Source organism: Pelophylax lessonae (assembly GCF_965119305.1).
Source record: "Pelophylax lessonae genome assembly, chromosome: 5".
NCBI lineage: Eukaryota > Metazoa > Chordata > Amphibia > Anura > Ranidae > Pelophylax > Pelophylax lessonae.
Window position 1 is genome coordinate 343,214,761 of NC_138772.1, and position 26,422 is coordinate 343,241,182.

At 43.1% G+C, this 26,422-nt stretch overlaps 1 protein-coding gene across 4 annotated transcripts in view; it reads right to left on the bottom strand.

Annotated features, from left to right (window-relative positions):
* Window positions 1–13,341: 13,341 nt before the first annotated feature.
* The window catches only part of KIF13A (kinesin family member 13A), a 298,880-nt gene continuing 285,799 nt past the window's right edge, over window positions 13,342–26,422 (bottom strand). For all 4 annotated transcript variants that reach the window (XM_082258194.1, XM_082258191.1, XM_082258190.1 and 1 more), the window contains one exon: window positions 13,342–13,934. In XM_082258194.1, coding sequence (XP_082114320.1) covers window positions 13,651–13,934 — 284 coding nt within the window. In that variant the 3' untranslated portion in view covers window positions 13,342–13,650. The remainder of the gene's footprint in view (window positions 13,935–26,422) is intronic.

A 26,422-nucleotide genomic window follows, 5' to 3' on the forward strand; every position in this document is an offset into this window, starting at 1 on the left:
GCAGAAAGTGTAAGGATATGCCCGCAAGGACCCCCAATACATTACCACCTCAGACGTACTTCCTCCTGAATCTACCACAGCATGGAGAGAAAAGCAGGAAGTGAGTTCTGTACAGCAGCAGGAAATGACCACACAGGAAGTGATGTCGCCTGATAGGGAAACACTGCCTAGTATAGCACCAGGGCTACACAAAGATGGACGCCCAAAGAAAACAATAGGAAACTGCAGGAAAAATGGCTGCCCCAAACAAGTCTATTGGGGAAGATGGCGGTGCCCACAGCGCACCATGCAGCTAGGTATCGACACATGAAGGCCTCAGGAACCACAACAGGGACCAGCAAGCCCAAGGTACCATGTCACCCCCCCCCCATAGTGCCAGAGCACACCAGACCCACAGCCCCCGCAGGGACAGGGAGAGGGAAGGACACACAGACCGGGTAGCGAGCAGACCAGGGGGATCTCTTGGGAGGCACAAATCCCATTATCCCTAGGGGAGGGCCCACATCCCACCAAGGCCAGCAGGGGCAAGGGGGGCACATTTACTCACCATACCATGGACCAGGTGGGCTCTGCTCTGGGCAGACTGCCTCCCACCTGAAATGGGGGTGCTGCTAGCCAATGGGTACGCTGCGATTCAAGGCGTGCCAGGTCGATGCACCCCGGCGAGGCAGTCGCTCGCATGCTCTTCCCCCTCCGGACCAGGGGACACCATCGTGGCTAGACCTAGGTCGGAACTATAACCTGCTCACGCTCGTGGGCCAGACAGACTGAGGGGGCCATAAGGATCTAGATTATCCAGTGCGAAGCCCCAGCCGGCATCATTACTTGTAGATCGCCAGGAAAATTCTTCCTTGAACACTAGCTAGCAAGTGAATAAAGATAAATAAAAGAAACCTAGGTCCTACTCCTTCTCTAGGCAGAAACAAACTGGGTTGTGCAGTGGGGGTTTATGCCTAGAGGCACAGCCCCCTGGGCATGTGTACTCAAATTTTACTGTCTAGACTACTCCTGATGGGAGGAGCATAAACCCACTCAGCTCATGGAAATGAGGCTGCATCTGTCGATGGAGGACTGTCCAGAGAAACAAGGCTTTCAGAATAGAGAATTAATATAAATAAAACTAGCAACAAAGTGTTTTAAATCTTTATACAAATCTAACTTTCAAAGCAAATGTTTATTATTTTCTTGCAATAACCTGGTGTAGGTAGAGTTTAAGTTACTGACAATAGCTTTTACTTTGTTCACACCGATCCAAGATATCCGGAAAAAGTTCTGCCAATCATAGGCTGTGCCACACCCCTTCAGCCTGTGTATATGGTGTGTATGTGCTGGGACTAACAGGGTGAAGCCTCCATCTTATATTCTGTTACCTTAGTGTTTAGCATTATGAGGACATGGAGAGGAAGGGAGGTGTCATTTACCCCTGTGTGTTTGCCCAAATGTGTGACTATAGTCGCATGGGCTGCACAGATAACAAAAAGGAGCAAATGAACAGCTAAGAAGGGAACTGAAACAGGAGCATGCTCAACAGATGTCAACAGCTGGTCTACACAATCTCAGAATGCAATAGGGACACAGACAAGGAGGAAGGGACAGTGAACAGCAGGATCATCCAGGATTTTTGCAGTCAACAGAAAACAAATGTTTTAGTGGATAAATGACTATGAACACAATGAGGTTGAATTACTAAATGAAAATATACTGTGCACTGCAAGTGCAATTGCGATAGATCTGAGGGAAAGCTCTGCTGATTTCTATCATCTAATCATGTGCAAGCAAAAATGCTGTTTTTTTATTTTCCTTGCATGGTTCCATCAGATATAGAACAACTGCACTTGCAGTGCACAGACTATTTGCCTTTAGTAAATCAACCCTAAAGCCCCGTACACACGTACTGATCATCGGCCGAACGATCGGCCATCTTTTGTCCAGGGCTGTCTTGTCTGTTGAAAACTGCAAAAGACTGCACACGAATTTTGTCGGCCAACAACAGCCGACTGCAGAAGTGATGTCATGTGATGGTTAACTTTCCTTGTCTTTTTTCTTTTCTGAGCATGCCCAGTCTTGCAAATCTGCTGTCTGTCAGCCGAAATCTGTACTGACTGACGCACAATCGGCCGTTCTGGTGTTGGCCAACAAAAATTTTAATGCCTGCTGGACAGATTCTGTTCGGCCGAAAATGCGGCTGTCGGAAGCATCATACTAACAAGCCTACAATATTTACGGCCGACAATCGGTACGTGTGTACGGGGCTTAATGCAACATAACATGTATTGACAATTTTTGATGATTTGGGTTTAATAACGCTTTAAGGAACTCAATGAGAGTTTCCATTTGAAATTTTGGAGAAATCCCTGGTGCTGAGGCACGGCAAGGAGCAGGTAAATCATAAAATCAGCAGCTTTTATAAAATACAGTTTGATCCTTACTGTTAGGCATCCATGGGATATCAGGGCCTTTCTGTGTTACTTTTTCCTGGTTCTAAATGCAGAAAATGGACTGCCATTTAAATCAGAAACTGCTTTTGTTTACCGGTTCAGCAAATAAGAAAATAGTATTAAAAGAAATACACACCACACATATCAGAAGACAGTTTATATTCTAAACACAAAGAAAATACATGTACCAGTAACAGTATTGCCGAGTATAAATTACAGCTTTGTACAATAAACAGAAGAATTCTACATAGAGTAGCCAATTCTGTAAAAAGAAATAAAAACAGCAGCTCTTCATTATTATCCATGTATCCAAGTCTTTCAATGTTGTGCCAGACAGGACAAATTAGTACAGTAGGTAATTTGTGTACAACAAGAATCTGTACAAACCAACATTATCCAAAGCATTGTACTGCAGGGAAGCCTGCACCTGACTATACAAATCAAGCAAAAGCCAAATATGTTGCACTAGTGGTTAAGGTATTTTTATTCAGGATATGCCAGTGCAAATCTGTACAATTCAGTGTCAGGAAAAAAAAAAAAACTTTTTTTTTTTTAAATTGTCAAAGTTGCAGAGTTTCTTATTCTGAACCATTTGTGAACGATAACTCGCGCCTTTAATATGCAAATACTGCAGCACAAGTCAAAAGGTAGCACATGTAAAATAAAAAAGAAATAGCTTAACAATGTTAAAGCAACTGGTGTATGAAATATAAAGCACCAAAACCTTGGCAACTCAGAGAATAGACACCTAAAGAAAACTTCCATAAGTCAGATTTAGTCTGGGTTACTTACTAAAGGAGCTGAGATTCTTCACACAATATATTGGGTGAAAATGAACTTTAATTATCCAATAATGTAAAAAGAAAATCTAGGTTTACTTATTTCTTCTGCACATAATTGGATAATAAAATGAATGTTTATACAATTTAACATGTGAAGATTATCAACTACTGTGATTTAAGCCGCCCACAGACAGATCGATTTTCTTTTCTTGCAACCACGGGTACATTCAGCCTGCCCATACATGGTTCAAATCTGTTCCTGCTGAACCAGCTGAGATTTGAACCATCTATGGCCGGCTTTAGCCTCAATGTATTGTGATGTGTGTAAAGGTGACAGGACAAGTACATGCAAAAGCGGTTACACTGCAAGATATTTGGGCAGAGAGGGTCCATGCTATTGTTTCAATAATATGGATATGTTGTTCTTATAGTGTATTTTCTTTTGCACAGTGATGCAGGATTTATTACTACCAGAATCCATTTTCAAGAATTTGTTATGAAAATATTCATAGTCATGATTGGCAAGGCAGAAAATTGTCTTGGCTGATCCCAGTTTGATCTTGCATTAATGCAGGTATGAGAATTTATACAATATACTGTGTATATATATATATATATATATATATATATATATATATGTATATGTATCTCCTCCCTGCTCAGCATTATCACTTGTAAACCCAGAAGTCCAGCTTCTGGGTTTACAAATGAGAGCTTCTCCCCCACCAGCTCCCACAGATCTGATCTCCTAAACAGCTCCCACTGGGCGCAGGATAGGGACAAGGGAGATGTAGGGGCCGTGCACATGCCAACACCACCACTCCACCACTGGATGATCTCCCTGCAAGTGAGAGAATCAGAGCCACCTACAGTTTGTGGGGAGGTACTAGAGCTGGCTGGGCGCTTCAGCTTAATACAGCAACAAAAGTAAGTCCTGTGGAAGATAGTGGAGCTTTATAAGGGGGGGGGGGGGCTGAAGAGGGGTGAAAGTGCAATGTGGGTGGGGGATGCAGAGGTAAGCTGCTGTGGAAGAAGGCTGAACTCTAACACTCTGTGGGCAGCGCACCCCCAAACTCTGTACATAATGTACTCCTGTTATTAAAGCCCCTTTAATACCCTACCAGAATGATGCAGATAAAGAAAGTTTGCTGTTGATGTTTACACACACTTTAAATGAATTTAGGTAAAAATTGATTAATGTTCCAGTAATTTTACAGACATGCTGGAGTATTAGGATTCTTGAAGGTCTCAGACTTTGTTGAAGATCCACGTAAATAGGCCGCTCAGCCAACAATGGCAAAGTATAGGGACCCCATGATCTGTTGAGGAGTAATATATGAACACTAGTGCTCCATTTAAACAAGGGGGGGGGGGGCATATGCAAAGGTCAAATGGTTGCATAAAATCTAAGAACAAAACCAGCAGTATATTCATTGCCAGATATATATGTATTATAAGCCAATACTTATAGAAAATATGTATTATTTGAACACTAGCAGCTATAAATGATACTGTCTACTATTTGTGACTAATGAAAAGAAGAGTGCCGTTTTACAATCCCTGTCTACCAACCTACTCGAGTGAAGGCAAAGAAAATGGACTGATTACAGGGATATGAGTTGCATTGGCTTTGGAAATCTTTCATCTGTGGCAACACATTGGTGTATGTTAAATCTATTCACAAACTTACTTGAGCCTATATAAACTAACTTATGGTCTAATTAAAGTATTTTTTACTTTTAGAGTGAAAGGGGATTAGAACATCCGTCAGTTTTTTTTATTGCTGTCTGTGTCTCCTTTAGGGAGAATACCCCTCTCTATTTGTCCGTAAGACTGCTATCACTGAAAGTGAATGAAAATCCCAAATTTTGAATGGCCACTGGAACAGGATTAAGGGGGAAAATCTTCTAATTGGGACACAAATTTGGCAACCCTTGTGACTACTAAGGATATCTCTCACTTTAGAGGGATTTCCTCCCACCTCTTGTTGTGGCTATGGAACAGAACGCGAAGGGAAATCTCCCAAATGGGACATAGATGACAAGTGTGTATAACCCTTCCTTACTCTGTCCAAAAAAAAAAAAAAAAAATTAAAAAGTTTTGCCTTTCAGTTCTGCTGTAGAGGAAACTGGTGTGGAGCCACCACTGCTGACTTCCTTATGAAAATTCTAGGTACTTTTTAGACTGATTTGAAAACTTTAACTGTAACAAGCATGCAGCAAAGTCACAACTCCTGATCTACATACTGTATGTGTTCTGGCTGGCTCATTACTTAATAGAGTAATAATAATTATTAATATAAATGTAAAGAAGACATCATACAGCCAAGCATTTTTATAGGGGAAATCAGCAACGGCAGCCTACATATCTTTCACAGTACAGACTTACTGTAAGGAGACTTCTTATACTAAATGTTAAAGAAGACTTTTGGTCTGTTTCTGTGGCACTTCTCCTTTCATTTTTGTTTAAAGTCTAATTTAAACTACACCTATTTTAAAAATTGCCCCCCAGGCGCTGAAAATTACATTTAATTTTTAGACAGTCCCCTGCAGTACCTCTTCTTGCCCACAAGATGCCCTCAGTCTTCCAGGTTAAATGACATCCAGTTCCAGTATCACTCAATTTGGAAAACTAGGGAAAATGTACTTTGAATGCAGGGCTTCACTCTGGCCCCTTCCTTGTTAACCACTTAAGCCCCGGAGGATGTGGCTGCTCAAAGACCAGGCCCTATTTTGCGATTCGGCACTACGTGATTTTAACGGACAATTGCGCGGTCGTGCAACGCTGTACCCAAACGAAATTCGACGTCCTTTTTTTCCCACAAACAGAGCTTTCTTTTAGTGGTATTTGATCACCTGTGCGATTTTTACTTTGTGCGCTATAACAAAGAGCGACAATTTTGAAAAAATAACAATATTTTCACTTTTTTTATATGAAATCCCCCCCCCCCCCCCAAAATGTAAAAATCAAAATTTTTTAACATTTTATGCCAATTTGTTTTCTGCTACATATGTTTGGTAAAAAAAATTGCAATAAGCGTATTTTGATTGGTTTGCGCAAAAGTTATCGCAACTACTAACTACGGGAAAGATTAATGTCATTTTTATTGTTTTTTTTTTTAACTAGTAATGGCAGCGATCTGCGATTTTTTTTGCGGGACTGCGACGTTGCGGCGGACAGATCGGAACCCTGACTAACATTTTTGACACTTTTGGGGGTACCAGTGACATTACTACAGTAATCAGTGCTATACATATGCACTGTTACTGTAAAAATGAGACTGGCAGGGAAGGGGTTAACTTTATTAGTGATCAAGGGGTTAAGTGAGTCCCTAGGGGCGTGATTCTAACTGTAAAGGGGCGTGGCTAGTGATGTAACCACAGAGACATACGATCCTACATAGCAGGAATGTATGATCTCTGTTCTTACATCAGGGAGAATGACAGGCGGTTTTGTTTACATCAGCCGCCTGCCTTTCTCCCTCTCCAGCGGGTGACCGACGGACATCGGAGCCGCCGGTCACTCGCGCGGACATTTCAGGAAACGAGCGGGGGCAGGAGCGCGCCTCCGGCGGCGCGCGCTCACCCCCTAGAGGCTCGTGGGCAAGCGACATAGCCCTACGTCGATTTGCCTGTACGGGGCTGACTGCCGCAGTAAATAGTCGTGCGGCTGTCGGCAAGCGGTTAACAATGTCCTGGTCCTTAGAATGACACTGACATCACTTCAGCACTGCTCTCAACAGCAGCTCAAAGACCTGAAGACTTTGGAAGTGGTTGGCATTAAAAGAAAAGAAAAAAAAAAAGCATAAAAAAGGGAGGGGGTTGAGAATAGTCTCATTATATGGCCATTATTAAACTCGCTGTGGGCATATTCTTAAATGATAATTTAAAAACAAGATGTTTAGTTAGTTCTATCAATGCTATGTTTGCCATTACCTTACTTTTGTATTATTTCTGCTTTTAAACTCATGCAAGCATGCTTTGTAAATTTGCCATGAAATCATTCAAAAATCTTGAACAGACATCTAAAAACAAACATTTTTTAACAGGCAGTAAGGACATATTTTATAGGACCTGGTATAGGTAAAAAAAAAAAAAAAACAGACTTATATACAAGTCTCATAGCTGTCCCCAATATGTGTGGATTCACACGCTCAAAAATGTCAATGCAATATCAACAATGCCATTGCTAATAGTGGGTCCTATAACGCATGTTGATGCATAAAAAATTAATACCACAATTTCTTTATGTGAACCAGAATTATTTAAAGCTGAACACTAGGTATGAATTTTATTGCATAGTGACATTGATCCAGGTTGGACCAATGTAAATATGCACATGCTATACTTGTGGAATCACTGTGGAAGTGGAGAATCACAGTGATAACTGCTGTCTTTCGGTCCTGTACTGAACGACTGCTCTGCTGCATAGTAATCACAGGGGGTCACTTCAATCATATAAAAAATAAAAATAAATATTTTAGGTTATAAAATATTAAAGAACATTAACTATGCCTGGAACCCATCCTCAGGGGACATACTGTATATTTTCTTTGTTTTGAATCATTAAAATATGTTTTCAATTATGCCTTTATCTGTGTAATAAATTGTAGTTCTGTAAGCCCCGGTTCACACTTGTGCGTGTGCGGGGTTCGCATGTAATGTCGGAGCGCACTGCTCCGACATTACATGCGATCAGCTGTGCGGTGCGAGTTTAGCCATACAGTTTGTATGGCTAAATTCGCATCGCACCCGCAGCAAACACGCACAGGAGGCATTTTTGCTGCCGCATCAGGATCGGATCGCACAGCGGTTCACACTTGTGCGATCTGATCCTGTGCGAACTGCACGATCGCACTGCGATATGCGATCAAACTGGGGGTGTCGTTAAGATTACATTGACACCCCCAGCGTATTGCATATGGCAGTGTGAACTGCCGGGGGTGCGTGTGCGATGCGGGAACAGGCTGCGAATTCGCAGCCTTCCCGCATCGCATAAGTGTGAACCGGCACTTAAAGTTACCAATCCCTGACCAGGATGTACAAGTTGGGTCTCATTAAAAAGAATATTTGTGATATATAAAGTTGGCCTTTAAGCCCCGGTTCACACTACTGCGTGTGCGGGGTTCGCATGTCATGTCGGAGCGCACTGCTCCGACATGACATGCGATCAGCTGTGCAGTGCGAGTTTAGCCATACAGTTTGTATGGCTAAATTCGCATCGCACCCGCAGCAAACACGCACAGGAGGCATTTTTGCTGCCGCATCAGGATCGGATCGCACAGCGGTTCACACTTGTGCGATCCGATCCTGTGCGAACTGCACGATCGCACTGCGATATGCGATCAAACTGGGGGTGTCGTTAAGATTACATTGACACCCCCAGCGTATCGCATATGGCAGTGTGAACTGCCGGGGGTGCGTGTGCGATGCGGGAACAGGCTGCGAATTCGCAGCCTTCCCGCATCGCATATATGTGAACCGAGCCTAACTGTATATTTCCACTTTGCCAATCAAATTTGAGAAAACCCAGCTGTTTTTTGTTATGCATTCCCACTTGCACACACCATACCTAAAAAAATATATATTTCTCACCTTTTTGATGTTTTGAGGAGAAGTTGTGATGGCTGACTGCAAGCAATTTTTCAGCTAGCTCAGTGTAATCAATCTCAATAGTCGACTTGGGGACTGGCTGAGTCTAGTTCTCATTAACATACAATGGAGAAGCCCAGTTCATATAAGGCTAGCCATAGACGGGTTGTGTTTTTTCTTTTCATTGAGCTTGCAAAAATAAACATATTCTTCTATCCACACAATCAAAGTGATAGATGAATCTTCCCCACTGAGACATTGTATTCTGACAGTGGGGACTCTGCTATCAGAATACACTGATCCGTGGCTGCACCCACTGGCTGCAGCTTCTGATCAAGAAAACATTTGTTGCCCATTTGACAGATGTCAGTCCATAGGTCAACTTCTGTCAAGCGAGAGCGGTCACACATTGGTTAAAATTTGGCCAGTTCCTGCTGAACTGGCGGGACTTCGATCTAACTATGGCCAGCTTAAAGATGAAGTAAACTTCTATCTTTAAATATTACCTATAGGTAAGCCTATAATAAGGCTTACCTATAGGTAGTCTAAATATCTCCTAAGCGTGGCGATATTTACTGTAAATGCTGTCAGCGACATCACTGGAGCTTGCACACTGAAGGAACAGCCACCCGTGCTGTTCCTTCAGAGCCCTGTGCTGTGACTGGCGGCTCCCACATGCAAGGGAGTGACGTCATCGCGGTTACTGCCAGTCACATAGCTGGGGTCCACGAACCCGGAAGCAAGACGGGTGAAGATGGAAGCGGCCTCCAGCGATGACATCGCTGGAGGGCTTTGTTTTCAGGTAAGTTTCACATTGTGCCTTTGCCTTGCAGGTAAGAAAAAAAAAAAACGCTTTAAACCCTTAATTTTTTGTTAAGACAAGCAGTGTTCAAATCTAGTACAAACAATGATACAACTGCCTCTAGACAGGGTAATTATGGTAAACACAGCTTCCCAGCCCTCCTTATAACAAAGAGAACTAAGTAGAATTTTTCCTTGCTGGAAGTTCCAGAAAAGACCATCTATATAAGAAAGTTTTATTTTATTTTAAGTTATGCTAAAAAAAAAAAAAAAAAAGATTTATTTATTTTAAGTTATGCTTTGTGAATGTAAAGTAGGTATTATCCAATTTTGGCTGTAAAGTGGAAATAACCTTTAAGTATGCAGACGTTAGGTTCATATATCACCAAGTTTTAAATGGCAAATTTACTGTGGGCATAGCTAGTATTAGGACACACATGACTATATACACATCATGCAGACCATGCTCAACTAATTGGATGTGCTTTATAAACCAGAACCCCAAGGTTACTGCTCTCCCAAGTTTACTGAACAATAGCCAAACCACAGGTCCCAAGGCTAAGTACATGTTATGTGGCCATATACATTAGTGAGTGGTCAGATCATGTCAACAGGCATCTCCCCCCCTTCAGAGAGGTCATAAACAAAGCCAGAAAAGGTAACCATCAACTCATATCTATGAGCATCTTTAAAATAATAAATGTTTGGTTTTCTTTGTTCTAAAGGGAAAAAACATGTTTATTGTGATTATAATTTCTTATGATAATGCGACTATCCCAAAAGTCTAAAAATATAATTTTATGAGTGAACAATATAGAAGATGTACATGCAATATAGATGGAAATTTGAATGTAGTGCTTCATCTTTTATAATTTGGTGTCTATGTGTTTTTCTCAGTTTCAAGTGTCAAAGCTAAGCATTATAAACAGTGTACTAGATTACCCTACACAACTATTAATACTGTCTGCAACACACATATTAAGGCACACACACACACCACAATTGGGAAAAACCTGAGTAAATATCGAATTCTTACAAACTTTGTTACCTCTTGCAATTTATGTAACCACAGCTTGCTGTAAAGAAAATAAATGAAAACTAATATAAGGCAACATGGTGCTCATTTCACTGAGTAGCGATTATATCTACATGGCCATTATTAGAAGTATTTCTGCATAAAATGTATACTTGTCAGCTATACAACAAAGGCAGCCATTCTTTGTGCTATTCCAATTATTATTTTATTCCTTCTACTGAGGCACGAGGTACAGTTCCCAATGAAAAAACAGCAATTACTATTTTTTTCCAGGATGCAACTGATCTATGGCCAGGGGTGCTGGCTTCGCTCCAGGGTGCCAATCATTCTACAATGGTCTGATTATAGATGAGCAAACATCCAAACTTGATCTGTGCCCAGATATCTCTTGGTCTGCATCTGATATCCTATTTGTAAAAAGAACACTTTAAACCACATGACAAGAGAAATATGGGAGCTGTCATAGCTAACTTAGTTTTTAAAGGTACAGGCTCCAGAGCTGTCATCCCGATCCTGACTTCACTATGTAGTGCGACTCACCTGGAACATATATGCAACCTGTGATTCCTGAAAATTGTGAACTCCCAGCCTGCAAACTTTTCGCCATCGCCATTGAGTCATTCATTTTTCAAAGCCAGAATCGGAATGAGCCCTGGAGCCTGCAACTTTAAAACGTCATTAAAGACAGCTCCCTCCCATATTCTTACACTTACGTACTTTTTATTGATATCAACCCAAGCACACCATATGTATGGGCTTGAATTGTCATATCAAACAAGCACAAGGATAGTGTTATGTACAATTTTCCTGCTAGATGAACGGCAAAAGGGGTCCTTCCAGCCTCTTAGCTTTTCAATATGACAACATTTACAGCAATTCTGCACTATGCCCACAGCAGAAAAGTTAACACATAGATCATAAGATTTAGGTTCCTACCTTTGTTGTGCTCCAGCTGCCCCAATCTGCTATTGAAGCCCCAAGAAACCCACAGTATATATGGAAATGGTGCATACATGGATGGCTATGGTCAGGCCAAGTGCTGACAACTGGGATGCATGCCTAGCTCTGTGCAAAAACTTGCCATTTGCAGGTGATTTTCATGGGGCTCCAACTCCTTATGACACTTGATTTTGAGATTACATTTGAAGGAGGATAAAAAATGCCCCCCCCCTCAAAAAAAGAGAAAAGAATTTCCTCATCATAGTAAGTACATTTCTCATTAATGCAATACATGACCATACAGTACTCCAATTCTGCACATTGAAAGCATTTCCCATAATTTTAGCTTTTGCCATATTATTCTGTAAATCTTGACACATGACCAAAAATGTAATATTTCTGATAAACAGGTTTTAAACCAGGGATCTAGGTTTGTCACCTGTGTTTTAAGTGCCGGTTCACATTGTTGCGATGCAGAAACCCTGCGAATTCCTGCACCACACCTGACTCGCAGGTAGTTCACACTACCATATGTGAACTGCCGGTGAGTGTCGATACAAAGTTAATGACACCCCCAGATTAGTTTGCATATCGCAGTGTGAACTGTCAATTCGGGCAGGAATCAGATCGCATAGGTGTGAACACCCATGTGATCCGATTCTGGTGCAGACTAAAAAAAGGGTCCTGCAGGACTTTGGTCCGAATGTGATGCAAATTCAGCAATACAATCTGTATGGCTGAAATTGCATCTCATAGATATCACATGTGGTTTGCATAGCAGTGTGAATCACATGCAATGTCTGACATCGCTATAGTGTGAACCGGCACTAAAGCTTGACTTTTGTCAAAGGAAACTTACCAAGAGAGTAGCAACTAAGGCAGGCCATAGATGGTGCAAATTTCTTTCCTGCAACCACGAGTTTCACCACCACGGTATTCTGCCAGCGGTGACGGCTTTCCCCACCCTCAGTGATTATTGCTAGCTTTATTGCTAGCGGCTATATCAGCTGCAAGCAATAGTCTCAAGTAAATTCAATGGGCTGTTGTACCCAAGCTGACCGATTGATCAACTTGGTATATTCAGCCTGCCCATGCACGGTTCGAATCGGCTGAGTTTCGAACTGTCTATGGCCGGCCTTAGTCAACAAAACACTTAGTGGACTACTAGATATCCAAACATTCACTCAATCCAGGTTGGACCTCAAGCCAAACAAATCAGTTTGCTCATCTCTATTCATGACTTTGCTGCCATATGAAGAAACAGCTCCCAGGGAAAGGCCATAGTGTCTTGTGGAACTGCTCAAGGCCCAGCAACTCTGGATGATGCCCGGCCTGTCATTTACCCTGTCCCAAAGTAATAAGTCATTTAGCTTCTAAGCTTGAAAAGCCCTTTCAGTACTCCTATTTGTGGGAAATAATTAAATAATCTTGACACCCTAAGAACACACATGGAGGCTCCTGGTGTGCAAAACAATAACTGTGTCAATGCATCATGGCCACAATGCAATAAGATCATTACACTGCTCTTGTTGTGACAGTTTTAAATCCAAGTCCGATAATGTTCAATCACCTAGTAAAGTGGTAAACGAATCTCCAACATGTAGCGCTTCTAGTTATAATGAATCTACCTCTGCCATCACAGGTTTAGGTGCATTTTAATACAAACTCTTTGGTAAAAAAAAAAAAAAAAACAGCATATGGTGCATTTTTGCAAATATGTCTATTCAGTTTATTTATCGGTTTGGAATAAAATATTTTATTTCCTTTAATTAAAATATAGCACCCCCTTCCTCCCTGCCATCATTTAAGAATAGGCCTGTACCTGTCACCTATCTACATAATCACTTTCAGTTGTGCTTTAAATGTGCAGCAACAACCTGCCTATAAGGCAGACCATCTAATTTAAGAGCTCTTGTTTAAAAAAAAAGAAACTGTTAGAACAATATGACCAAACCAAGTAAACATTTCAGGAAAACAAATTAAAACTGTACAGCTGTACAAAAAAATAGCTTTCTTTTTTAACCAATCCATATCAGTTTATACACAAGTGCAATTATTGCATCTTAGTTGATCCAGGACTTCCTGTTCTCTTGTTTTCTGGAAAAAGCTGACGCCGCTTCGTTTCCAGATGAATACTGGGCCGTATCTCGTGTCCTGGTTGCCGGAGACCCTTTCGTGAAGGAACCTTTTCGCTTCTCTGTGTTACATATCTGAGGCCGCAAAGTGTTGCTCTTGTCTTTTTTTGTTGAAACAAGTGCTTTAGTTAAACGATTAGGGCGGACGAACACTCCGTATTTGGGTTTGCAGCGGAAGTATTCCTTGCCTTTTACTGTGCCATCGTGTTTACCTGAAACAAAAATTATATTTTTATGTGTCAAAAATGTACACAGTTTTATATCTTTTTTTTTTTGAACGGAAAGAGTACTGTTATATTTTCAAAGTTTAATTTCAGTCTATTCTGATTGGAAGTGAGGGAAAATCTCAGAGACACAAACAAGAAACTCTAAGGCCCCTTTCACACATAAGGTCCGTTCAGTTCATCAGTTCAGTCACGTCAAAATGTATCAGTTTTCCATCCATTTTTCGTCCGTTGTCATCCGTTTTTCATCAGTTGTTATCCGTTTTTCATCCGTTTTTCGTCAGTTGTTATCCGTTTTTCATCCGTTTTTCATCAGTTATTTGTTTTTTATCCGTTGTCATCCGTTGTCATCCGTTTTTCATCCGTTGTCATCCGTTTTTCGTCCGATCCGTTTTTTCAACGGATGAAAAATAGGGCATTCATACGTTCAAAAAAACGGACATTGACGGATGCGGATGAAAACGGATGTTAACTGATGATCATCCGTTTTCATCCGTTTTTACATAGAGATACATTGATGTCCGTTTTTCATCCGTCAACCGATGGATAAAAAACGGACAAACGGACAGCATGTGTGAAAGGGGCCTAAAGCTTTGCTTAAATGAACTTCAGCTGGTACCAGAGCAGTGTGTACAGCAAGTTTTGGGAAGAATTTGCAGTTTTTGTCAAGTTTGAGCAGCTTTAGTTGAAGCCTTTAAAGAACTTTGCAGTTTCAGTTTGTGAATGTTAGACAGAGACCTTAGGCTGGATACATACTATACAACTTTTGTTGTTAGATTTCCTTTAGATTTACCAAAACCATATAATATGAGGTCAAACCTAAACACTTTCAATTTGTGTGCAATCAGGCAGGCCCTTGCACTGCATAGTTGAAGGTAATGGGCCATACATACTATAAGATTTTCTGAAGACTTTTTCCTTTAGACTTACCAAAACCATATAATATGAGGTCGGACCTAAACACTTTCAATTTGTATGCAATCTGGCAGGCCCTTGCACTACATGGAAAAGGTAAATCTGAAGGAAATCTGACAACAAAAGTTGGATAGTGTGTATCCAGCTTAAATCTAAAGGAAATCTAACAACAAAAGTTGTATAGTGTGTAACCAGCCTAAGGTCTCTGTCTAACATTCACAAACTGGAAAAAATCTAAAGAAAATTGTGTAGTGTGTATCCAGCTTTAAAGATGAATTCCAGGTATGGATATTTTATAATAGTAGTATTGTGTTGCGCTCAACGAATCACAACTAATACAACACAAACAAAGTGACTCTGCAAAAAACCTTATTTCATCAACATCCATATTCATAAAAAAATATAAAGGGACTGTGCATTGAGCCTTGACCTAAATAAGCATGGGTCAGTATAAAACAAAGTGACAGTGCATAAAACCTTGTGACAATAGAACAAAGGAGGAAAATTTCTCTTATACATAAAAATATATGGTGAGAAATAGTGAATCCCAACACAAATACAAAGACAAAAGAATGTCCAATTAAAATTTAGTGTAAAAATTAAGTTTGAAATCCTGAGGGTTTTGTGATGACACCCACAGGCACCTTCATCCAAGTGGTAGAGGAATACCCCCCCTCCGACTCCACATGACCCCCTCTCTAGGGTGGTCAGTGCACACTTTTTTTGGGCGTTAAAAGTAGACCCCAAATCTCCACTCCTCAGTTAGTGAGTGACTCCAGCATTCAGATAATAGCAGTGAAATCCTGTACCATGTTGCTCATGTAAAGCAAACAGAGAAAGGTCTTTCCATGTGTAAAAAAGCTTACAGACGTTCATTTGTGTAAAGAAATGCACTTACATGTAATTGAATCAATGCGCAGGTCGATAAAACACCTAGCCGGCTTGTAAACATCACTTCTTGGAATGCTTTTTTTTAATGAATGTTGATGAAATAAGGTTTTATGCACTGTCACTTTATTTGTGTTATATTAGATGTGATTGGTTGAGTGCAACACAGTACTACTATTATTACATGTGACAAAAAGGATCTCTTCTGTGGTGTTCGCGGTCTCACCAATCTACATTTGGTTTATTATGTATATTTGCACAGATGCACAGTTTTGCTGTTTATGGATATTTTATACATAGTTACATTGGTCCAGTTTGGACCGACGTAACTATGTATATACAGTACGATACCTGGCCAATGCCCCTGGAAGTTGGAAATCAATGAAGTAGACCCTGCTACTTCAGTGATCTCCACAGAAGAGGGTGAGGTCACTGCCCCGCTTCTCCACTGCAAAGCATTCTCTGAAGAGCACCTGTCCTGAGCAGCCAACCTCCTATGCTTAGAATGCACCAGTCCAGCTGTTCTGCATTGGAACCAGAAACAAGTGGAAATCACTGGATTAGGAGTGTCTACTTCCGTATACTTCTGTGATTTACCTGCTTTCAGGAGCATTGACCTGGTATGGTATATACATAGTTACAAGCTGGACCAATGTAACAATGTATGAAATATCCATACCTGGAATTCATCTTTAAAGGAATTGCTGATGTTACTTTAAGTGCTAGCAGGCTTCAGCTAAATTTTTAACAAGCTTCAAGGATTAATAAAGCTCCCAGAAGCCTGCTAGCAGCTTGTTTAAAGTGACAGACAGTACTCCTATAAAGATCAGTGCCTAAAGGAGAAGTACAGCCAAAGCTTGTTTGACTGTACTTCTCCTGTGGATCAAAGGGGTGCAGTTCGTTCTGCACTCCTGTGACCCGTTTTGCTGATGTCCCAGAGCCAGTCCAGGCTCAGGCGTCATCACGACAATGGAGTCGGGATCCACCCACATGCCTGGACCGGCTCCCGGCTCAGCCACAGTCAGTCAGAGAGCTCATGAAGCTGGGAGAACCAAGCGATCAGCGGTGTTCGATTTCTCGGTTCTTAGTGTTAGAGGTGCCGGGGGACCGATGCTTCATCCACTTAGGTAAGTATGAATCTAAACCTAAGCCTTACTTGTGGGATCAGCTCGCAAAACGGAAATCACTGTAGGCACTGAAGCAAAGTGATCTCCACTAGCTTCCAGGTCCTGTGTCAAGTGGCTTCCCTGTTGCCCTCTGAACACAGGAGGTCACTTGTTTGGCACAGGTGCCTTTAAGGGAACACTTTGCAAAGTGTTCTCAGATTGGACGAGGTGGAGAGATGGGGCGGTGATATTATGATCTCCATCCTTGCCCAATTGGAGAACACTTTGCAACACTTTGCAATTAATAATTAAATACAAAGTGTCCTCCTAATGGTGCCTGTGCCAAGTGGATGTCCTCCAGTGTTCACAAAGGCAGCAGCTTGGCACAGGACCGGAAAGCTAGTGGAGATCACTGTAGTAGAAGTGCCTCTTAAGGTGATTTGAAGTTTCCACAGGGATCCCACAGGCATTGAACACACATTGGTCCAAGCTGGACCAATATAACTATGTAAAACTGTAAAAATTTCCATAGCTAAACTTCAGCTTTAACATTCCCAAACTGGAGCTGAAGGATGCTATATAAGCTTCTACATAGCTTGCTGAAAGCTCTGCAAATGCTTCTCAAAAATTTGCTGTACACACGCTCAAGGTCTTACCCTTCTCTACTCTATACAAATTGAAATAAAAAGTTTGCTTTAACCACTTGCCGTCTGCTCACGTTGAGCCTACTGCGGCAAAGTGGTTCGTTATCGTCTGGCGACGTAGACCTACATCGCCAGACACTCACCTTTCTCGGCGGCACGCGCGCGCCGCCGGAGGCTCGCTCCCACTGTATTCAGTCACAGCGGGAGTCGGGCCAAGGGAGGAGCAGCGGCGATCGATTGCGGGGAATCGAGTGTGGAGATCCGCCTGCTTGTGTAAACACAAGCGGGCGGATCTCCTAAGTGACAGGCAGGGTCAGATTGCAGGGTTCAGCATAGTTGAACCCTCGATCTGTCCTTGTGTCACACAGTCACCTCCCCCCACACATGTTAGTAAGCACCAGGCATACATTAACCCCTCCCTCTCCAATAAAATTAACCCCTTCCCTGCCAGTGTCATTTTTACAGTAACAGTGCATATATATAGCACTGATTACTGCAGTAATGTCACTGGTACCCCCAAAGGTGTCAAAAATGTCAGTCAAGGGTCCGATCTGTCCACCGCAATGTCGCAGTCCCGAAAAAAAAAAATCGCAGATCGCCGCCATTACGCGTTAAAAAAAAACACCAAAAATGACAGAAATTTTTCTCTTTGTTAGTAAACGCAATAACTTTTGCGCAAACCAATCAAAATACGCTTATTGTGATTTTTTTTACCAAACATAGGTAGCATAAAACAAATTGGCCAAAAATTTAATTTTTAAATTTTTTTGGGCGGAATTTCATATAAAAAATGTGAAAAATATTGTTATTTTTTCAAAATAAACGCTATTTTTTTGTTTATAGCGCAAAAAGTAAAAATCGCATAGGTGATCAAATACCACCAAAAGAAAGCTCTGTTTGTGGGAAAAAAAGGACGTAAATTTCGTTTGGGTACGGCGTCGCATGACCGCGCAATTGTTAGTTAAAGTCGCACAGCGCCGAATCGCAAAAAGTGGCCCAGACGTAAGACAGCAAAATCCTCCGATGGTAAAGTGGTTAAACTAGTTGGTGTAAATTATTCTGCAAATTATTAATAATAATTTATTCAAGATATGGTAATCTTTTTCTGTTTCTCCCTGTGATGTGGCTGTTCACATGTACTCCCTGTCTTCATACTGCAGGGTAACTACAGCAAGAGGATCAACATAGGGCTGCACGGTGCATTCACACCCTTGCCTCCACAGGCCATGACTCTTTCCACGACTAGGTCTTCAACATCATACAAACACTTCAGAATTAGATCCTATCCCTACCTCCCATTCCGTGATTAGGACCTGCTGACTGTCTTCTCCTGTGCCACCTATTCTCAGGTTCCACTTCCTTATCCCTCACACTATGTACTTGCTACAGTTGTGCCAGACATACCATAATAAAAGACTTGTAAGTACATTATAATGTTCTTTGGTTAACAATCAAAAAGTTTATCCCCCCCCCCCTTTACTGCCTCTTGTCTTTTCTGCACTGCTCTATTTTGCATCTAATTTAATTATAAATACCCCCCCCCCCCCCCAACCAACACACATACACACTTGCTCTGCTCCAATCCAAACATTAGATTCCCCTTCTTTAATGTGTCTGCAAATTAAAAGCAATTAGAAAAGCATCCTCCCATGGCTTTCAATACCATTTCTACGCTGACGACACCCAAATCTATCTCTCTACCTCTCAGCTCACTCCTTCGGCTCCTCAAGTATCATTTTTTTACTAACAGACATATCAGCCTGGATGTCACACTATTTCCTCTCCATTTCCAACTCAATCTATCCAAAACCAAGCTCATAATATTTCCTCCCCACGTGCTTCTTCCCCTGATTTCCTTGCCAAGATTGATAGCACAACTGTCAACCAATCCCCGCATGCCAAGGTTCTAGGTATAATCCTGGACTCTAAACTATCCCTTCTACCCCACATCCAATTACTGTCCAAATCTTGCCATCTCAACCTCAGCAACATCTCCTAACCAATGACACCACAATGCTCCTAATCTACTCCCTGGTCATCTCTCGCCTCGACTATTGCAACTCCCTTCTCACTGGATTATCCTCCCTTCAGTCCAACATGAATGCTGCTGCCAGACTCATCCACCTTATCAACCATTCAGTGTCTGCTACTCCTCTCTGTCAATCCCTCCACTGGCTTCCACTCACCCAACAAATTAAATTCAAAATACTAACAACTTAAAAAGTCATCCACAACTTTGCCCCCAGCTACATCACTAATCTCAAAATACCAACCTAATCATTCTCTTCATTCCTTCCAAGACCTCCTGTTCTCTATCTCCCTTGTCACCTCCTCCCATGCACACCTCCAGGACTTTTCCCAAGACTCCCCCATCCTATGGAACTCCCTAACCCAACCTGTCTAATTATCCCCTACTCTGTTTGCTTTTAGACGATCCCTGAAAACCCTTCTCTTCAGAGAAGCCTATTCTACTCCCACCTAAAAATTGTACTTTTATGTTCTCCATCAGTTCAACTCCCACAGCTATTAACTTTTTTATCACTCGACCCTCCCTCCTAGATTGTAAGCTCTACTAAGCAGGGCCCTTTCATTCCTCCCGTATTAAATTGTATTTTAACTTTACTGTCTGCCGTCATGATGTAACGTGCTGCGCAAATTGTTGGCGCTATATAAATCCTGTCTAATAATAATCCTATGGACACAGCTATGCCTGCAAGACTTTTTTGGCAACAAGCAAAACTTCAAGATTTCTATTAAGACACAGTAGATTCATTATGACATTATACAAAATAAATACAGTAGTACAAAGGAAAATAAGTCCATACTGGGTAATTAGTCAGAAGGATACATTTTAAAAACGGATAACATGCCTTATATTCTCCTAAACCTGTTGGTGCTACAGTACTTCACTTAACCACTTGCCGACTGCTGCACGACTATTTACGTCGGCAGTCAGCCCCTCACAGGCAAAGTGACGTAGATCTACGTCGATAGCCTGTGAGGGTCTAGGGAGCGAGCGCGCGCCCCCGAAGGCGTGCTCCCGCTCCCGCGTGGTCACGGACCCCCCCGTGCGTGTGACCAGCGGACCCGATGTCCGCCGGTCACTCTGCGATCGTCGCTGCAGAGGGAGAAAGTCAGGCGGCTAGTGTAAACAAGCCGCCTGTCATTCTCCCCTGTGTAGAAACAGTGATCACACGGTTCTACTATGTAGGACCGTTGATCATTGTTTCTACAGCTCAAGCCACAGCCAATCACAGTTAGAATCACGCCCCTAGGGACACACACAGCCCCTCCCTCTCAAATAAAGTTAACCCCTTCACTACCAGTGTAATTTTGCAGTAACAGTGCATATGTATAGCACTGATTACTGCAGTAATGTCACTGGTAACCCCAAAAGTGTAAAAAATGTCAGTCAAGGGTCCGATCTGTCCGCCGCAATGTCGCAGTCCCGCAAAAAAAAAAATCGCAGATCGTCGCCATTACTCGTTAAAAAAAAAAAAAACACCAAAAATTACAGAAATCTTTCCCTTTGTTAGTAAACGCGATAACTTGCGCAAACCAATCAAAATACGCTTTTTGCGATTTTTTTTACCAAACATATGTAGCATAAAACAAATTGGCCGAAAATGTTAAAAAAGTTTGATTTTTACATTTTTTTGGGGGGGAATTTCATATAAAAAAATGTGAAAAATATTGCTATTTTTGCAAAATTTACGCTCTTTTTTTGTTTATAGTGCATGATCAAAAAAAATCGCACAGGTGATCAAATACCACCAAAAGAAAGCTCTGTTTGTGGAAAAAAAAAGGACGTCAAATTCGTTTAGGTACAGCATCGCACGACCGCGCAATTGTCCGTTAAAGTCACGCAGTGCCGAATCGCAAAATAGGCCCTGGTCAGGAAGGGGGTAAAATCTTCCGGGCCTTAAGTGGTTAAGGATATGATGCTTTGTACCCTTCAACAGAGATGTACAGTATAATTGGATTTTTGTAAGATCTTACCATAAAATCCTTTTCTCTTAGCTCATTGACAGACGTAGTCCTCTTTGATTCACATCAATTGGGTTATGCTGCCTCCGCAGGAGTAGGACTAGGCAGAAAGAAAAAAAACGTTCTGGCTCCACCCTAGGGGCAGTCCCAGAGGGTATATCCTCTTCCTGTCTGCTACAGAGAATCAGTTCTGTTACGAAGCAGTGTCAGAGAATTTAACCCAACCCAACTCAATGATAGAGGGGCGGGTACTACGTCTGTCAATGAGCTAAGAGAAAAGGATTTTACGGTAAGATCTTACAAAAATCCAATTTTCTCTGTCGCTCATTGACAGACGTAGTCCTCTTTGATTCACATCAATTGGGACATCCAGAAGCAGTGCCACAAATGAGGGGTGGGATTGACAGAAATCAAAATCCAATCTAGAAGGCCCAACCGGAGCCAACCAGAAGTATCAAGGGACTCATCGAGCAAACAGATGAGACCTACCCAACAAACCCTTGAGGTAGACCAACAGTCTCCTCAAACAGCGGCCTGCAGGAACCTTGCGGCCAGAAGAGGCATCTGACGATGCCCTCACATAAACCTTATACAATCTTGTAAAGGTATGAACCGACGACTAGGTAGTCGCCTTGAAAACCTGAACCACTGACGCCTGATGGCGGAAGGTCCAGGAAACACTAAGCGCCCGAGTAGAATGCGCCTTAACAGGGAACGGGGGATCCCGACCCTTAGATAGAATAAGCCTATACCAACGTCTGTCTGATCCATCTAAAGATGGTCGCGGCAGAAACAGGCAACCCCTTCTTAGGGCCATCCGTGATCACAAACAGTGAATCCGTCTTACAAAATGAATCCGTAGTATTCAAATATATCCTGATCGCCCGAACTACATCCAAGAAATGCAACGCAATTCTCGAAGATGATAGGGCTTAGGACATAGGAAAGACAATACAATGTCCTCATTCAAATGAAACTTTGAAACCACCTTAGGCAGGAAGGATGGATTCGGATGAAGAACAACCTTATCCCTATGAACCACCAGATCTGGGGAACAACAGGATAATGCAGCCAGTTCTGACACCCTGCGTGCAGAAGTGATAGCCACCAAGAAGGCCACCTTCTGGGATAAAGTAAGCAAGGGAATCTCCCTGATATTTTCAAAGGGAGGTGTCTGAAGAACCGACAGCACCAAATTAAGATCCCAGGATGGTAACGGTGCGCGCACTGGCGGAGCCAGGTGTCGCACCCCCTGGATGAAAATCCGCACCAAGGAATGAGTAGCCAAAACCTTCTGAAAGAAGATAGCTAATGCTGAAAACAGACCCTTGATAACACTCAAGGCCAGCTTCTGCTCAACTCCCTTTTGCAGAAAAAGCCAATATTCGGGCTACCGAATAAAGACGTGGAGGGAACCCAAGGGATTCACACCACGCAATATAAGACTTCCATGTACGATGATACATCTTTCTGGAAGTCGCTTTCCTTGCTTTAACTAGAGTAGGAATAACTGAAGCTGACAATCCCTTGTCCTTCAGCACCTGGGTCTCAATAACCGAGCCGTTAAAGCCAGCGATCGTAAAGCAGGATGAAAGATCGGTCCCTACGACAGCAGATCCTCCGTAAGAGGAAGTCGCCAAGGAACGTCTGTGACCAGCCTGACCAGGTCGGCGTACCAGGCCGACTAGGCCAGTCCTGATCTACCAGGATAACTGGGATTCCCTCCACCTCTATCCTGCGAAGAAGCTTCGGCAGTAACTTGAGAGGAGGGAAGTAGCTGATACTGCCCCCACGGGGCGATCAGCATGTCTGCGGTGTCTGCTAGAAGATCGTGGGAACGAACCACAAACCTCCGCACTTTCCTGTTGAGCTGAGATGCCAACAGCTCCCATTCGGAGTGCCCCAACGGGGGCACAGTTGGTGGAATATCCCTGGATAAAGAGATCATACCCCTTGATCCAGAATCTGACGGCTGAGATAATCTGCCTGCCAATTCACCCCCGGAATGAATACCGCAGAGAGAGCTGGAACATTTGTTCCGCCCAACGAAGAATGCTGGCCACTTCTATGGCCGCCAGGACACTCCTGGTGCCCCTTTGATGATTGACATAAGCCACTGCTGTGGCATTGTCCGACTGGATCCGAACCGGGCTGCCCTGGAGCTGCTCGGTCCAGTGAATCAGACAAAGTCTGATCGCTCTCAGTTTCAATACATTTATCGGTAACCTGGACTCTTCCAGGGACCAAAGCCCCTGAGCCGAGAATTTCTCCTCACCCGGATAGACTGGCATCCGTGGTGATAAGCGTCCAAATATTGGTAGGAATGACTTCCCCTGGCTGAGCATCGGAGACCGAAGCCACCAGACCAGGGACTCCCTGGTCCGCTCGCTCAGCCGGATCCGATTGTCCAGGGAATCTGGATTTCGGTTACACCTGAGAAGAATCTCTCCTTGAAGGATTCGGGTATGGGACTGGGCAACTGGTACTGCTTCAAAGGAAGCCACCATCAAACCCAGGACCCTCATGCAAGCCTGGATGTGTCTAAAATTAGACCCAAATATTCCAGCCTTCTGGTGGGAACCAAAGATAACTTCTGCAGGTTCACCAGCCACCCGAACTCTTGCAAAGAGGTCATGGTGATCTCTAAGTTTAGTAATAGAGTCTGCGGAGACTCCACACGGAGCAGAAGATCGTCTAGGTGACCTAGAATCGATATGTCTCGTTGTCGTAACAACGTCAAGACTGGGGCCCACACCTTTGTGAAGACCCGGAGAGTCGAGGCGAGACCAAGGAGTAACGCCAGAAACTGAAAATGGTACTCTTTCTACGGAAAAACGCAGGAAACGCTGATGTCCTGCATAAATAAGAAAGTGAAGATAGGCATCCTAGATGTCTATGGACGCCAGAAAATCCCCCTGATGCAGGGAGGCCGCTACTGTGCGAATGGACTCCATCTTGAATTTTTGTACCCTGACAAAAAAGATTAAGTGCTCTTAAGTCCAGAATTGGACGCACTTTGCCCTCTTTTCTGGGTATTGTGAAAAGGTTCGAATAGAACCCTTGAAATGCTCTGTCCAAGGAACGTGGACCACCACTCCTTGTTGCATTAAATCCGTGACTGCCCCCCGTAAGCTCTTAAGCGATCCGGGGATAGTCGAATATTGCGGAAACCGGCGAAGACGTCCCCCTGCCCCAGCTATGGGCGGGGGCGCACCTTCAGGCTTTAGTAGTCTTATCTTCAGGTCTGAAAGAGCCGGGCTTTTGCTTGCCCGACCAGCGCCCCTTAAAAAAACCTCCCGAAGGAGTTTTGGCGGACTTTGCTTTTTTCGCCCGTGGGCTGAAAAAACTTTTTATGAGCGGAAAAAGAAGGCCCCCGTCTCTGACGGGATCTTTTACCCTTAGTACTTGGTGGCAAGAAAGTGCTCTTTCCTTTAGTGAGATCCTTAATAATCTCATCTAAATTGGCCCCAAGATAGGCGCACACTCTGAAAAGGGAGATTTAACCAAAGCTGCCTTGGAGCCTTGGTCTGCCGACCAATATTTTAGTCACAGTGTACGCCTGAGGACCACTGCTGAAAACTGATGCTTGCCCCAATAGTGGAGTGGCGTCTAGTGCAATGTTCGCAGACAAACTGTAACTCTTGTATCATCTGTTCCACCAGATCTGATACCGCCTGGGGGATATCTCTCCCCTCTAAGCCACTTGGTCCATTCTAGACCAGTAGCAATTACTGGTCTGAAAGCTGACCCAATTAGGGAAAGGATGGCGCGAGACACAGTTTCCACCTTACGATCATCTTTAAAGGACGGAGCATCCTCCAATAGGATAACCGTAGCTTTGTTCAATCTGGAGATTGGAAAATCCACCACAGATGGTACTATCCATCTCTTGAGGAGTGATTCCTCGAACGGATAACGCCTATTAATGCGTTTAGGAAATAGTAGGGGCTCGTCCTAGATGACCCCATACCTCCTTAGTTACATTACCGAAACACTTGGGTAAGGAAAATACTTTCGCCATCTTGGTGCGTTTCTTAGTACCAAATGGGATCTCAGTATCAGCTACTTTTGATGGTGTAACCTCCGAACAGATACAATTAGTGCGTTTACTAACGCTTCCTCCCGGGCTATGGTAGATGCCGAAACATCTTCCTCACTGTCTGAAGAGACAGTACCCGAGTCACCAACCCCAGATGAGGTACCTGCAACTGCAGGAATAGGCTCAGACTGAAGTTTCAGATGAAAATGGGGATAGGCGGGGGTCGCTTTCTTGCGCCCTGTCCCTGACAAGCCAATTCCACCCGGGATAGACCAAAAAATTTCCAAAAACTGCTGACAATGACTCACTATTAAGTGGGGAACTGGAGGGGCCTGCAGCCACTTCGAGGGGATCAGGTGGAGATACATGTGGCAGGGTCCATGTTAATCCAGGACACTTTGCCGGTAAAAAAGAAAAAACATTTTTTTTTTTTTTTTAAATAAAAAATACCTCTTTTTTTTTTTTTTTATATATAAAAAATACCTCTTTTAATTCACCAGCGCAATAGCGCCCCTCAGCGTACCTGCTTAGGACCCCCAGAGCGAGAGAGAGAGACACAAAGGGCTCATCACCAGATGCAAAGAAGTTTCTTATTAAAACTGCTGTCAGCGTTGTCTTGTGCAGACTGGAAGTCTTGCACTAGATTTCCCGGGTGAAAGGAAATGGCTCCGCCCCCTGTGTACGCCTTCCGGCGTTTCCAGCTGCTCCTCGAGGTTTGCTGGGCACATCAAACATGGCCGCCCCCATGCAGGAGACAATAGGCTACGAAGAAATGGCGGCCTGCGTGACCTGCGGGCGGCTTGTGTAGACAATGCAGACATGCGGTCTACAACAAAATGGCGGCGGACTGCCGATCTAGCGTGGCTCCTCCAGTACAGCGGCCTGCATGCTTTGAAA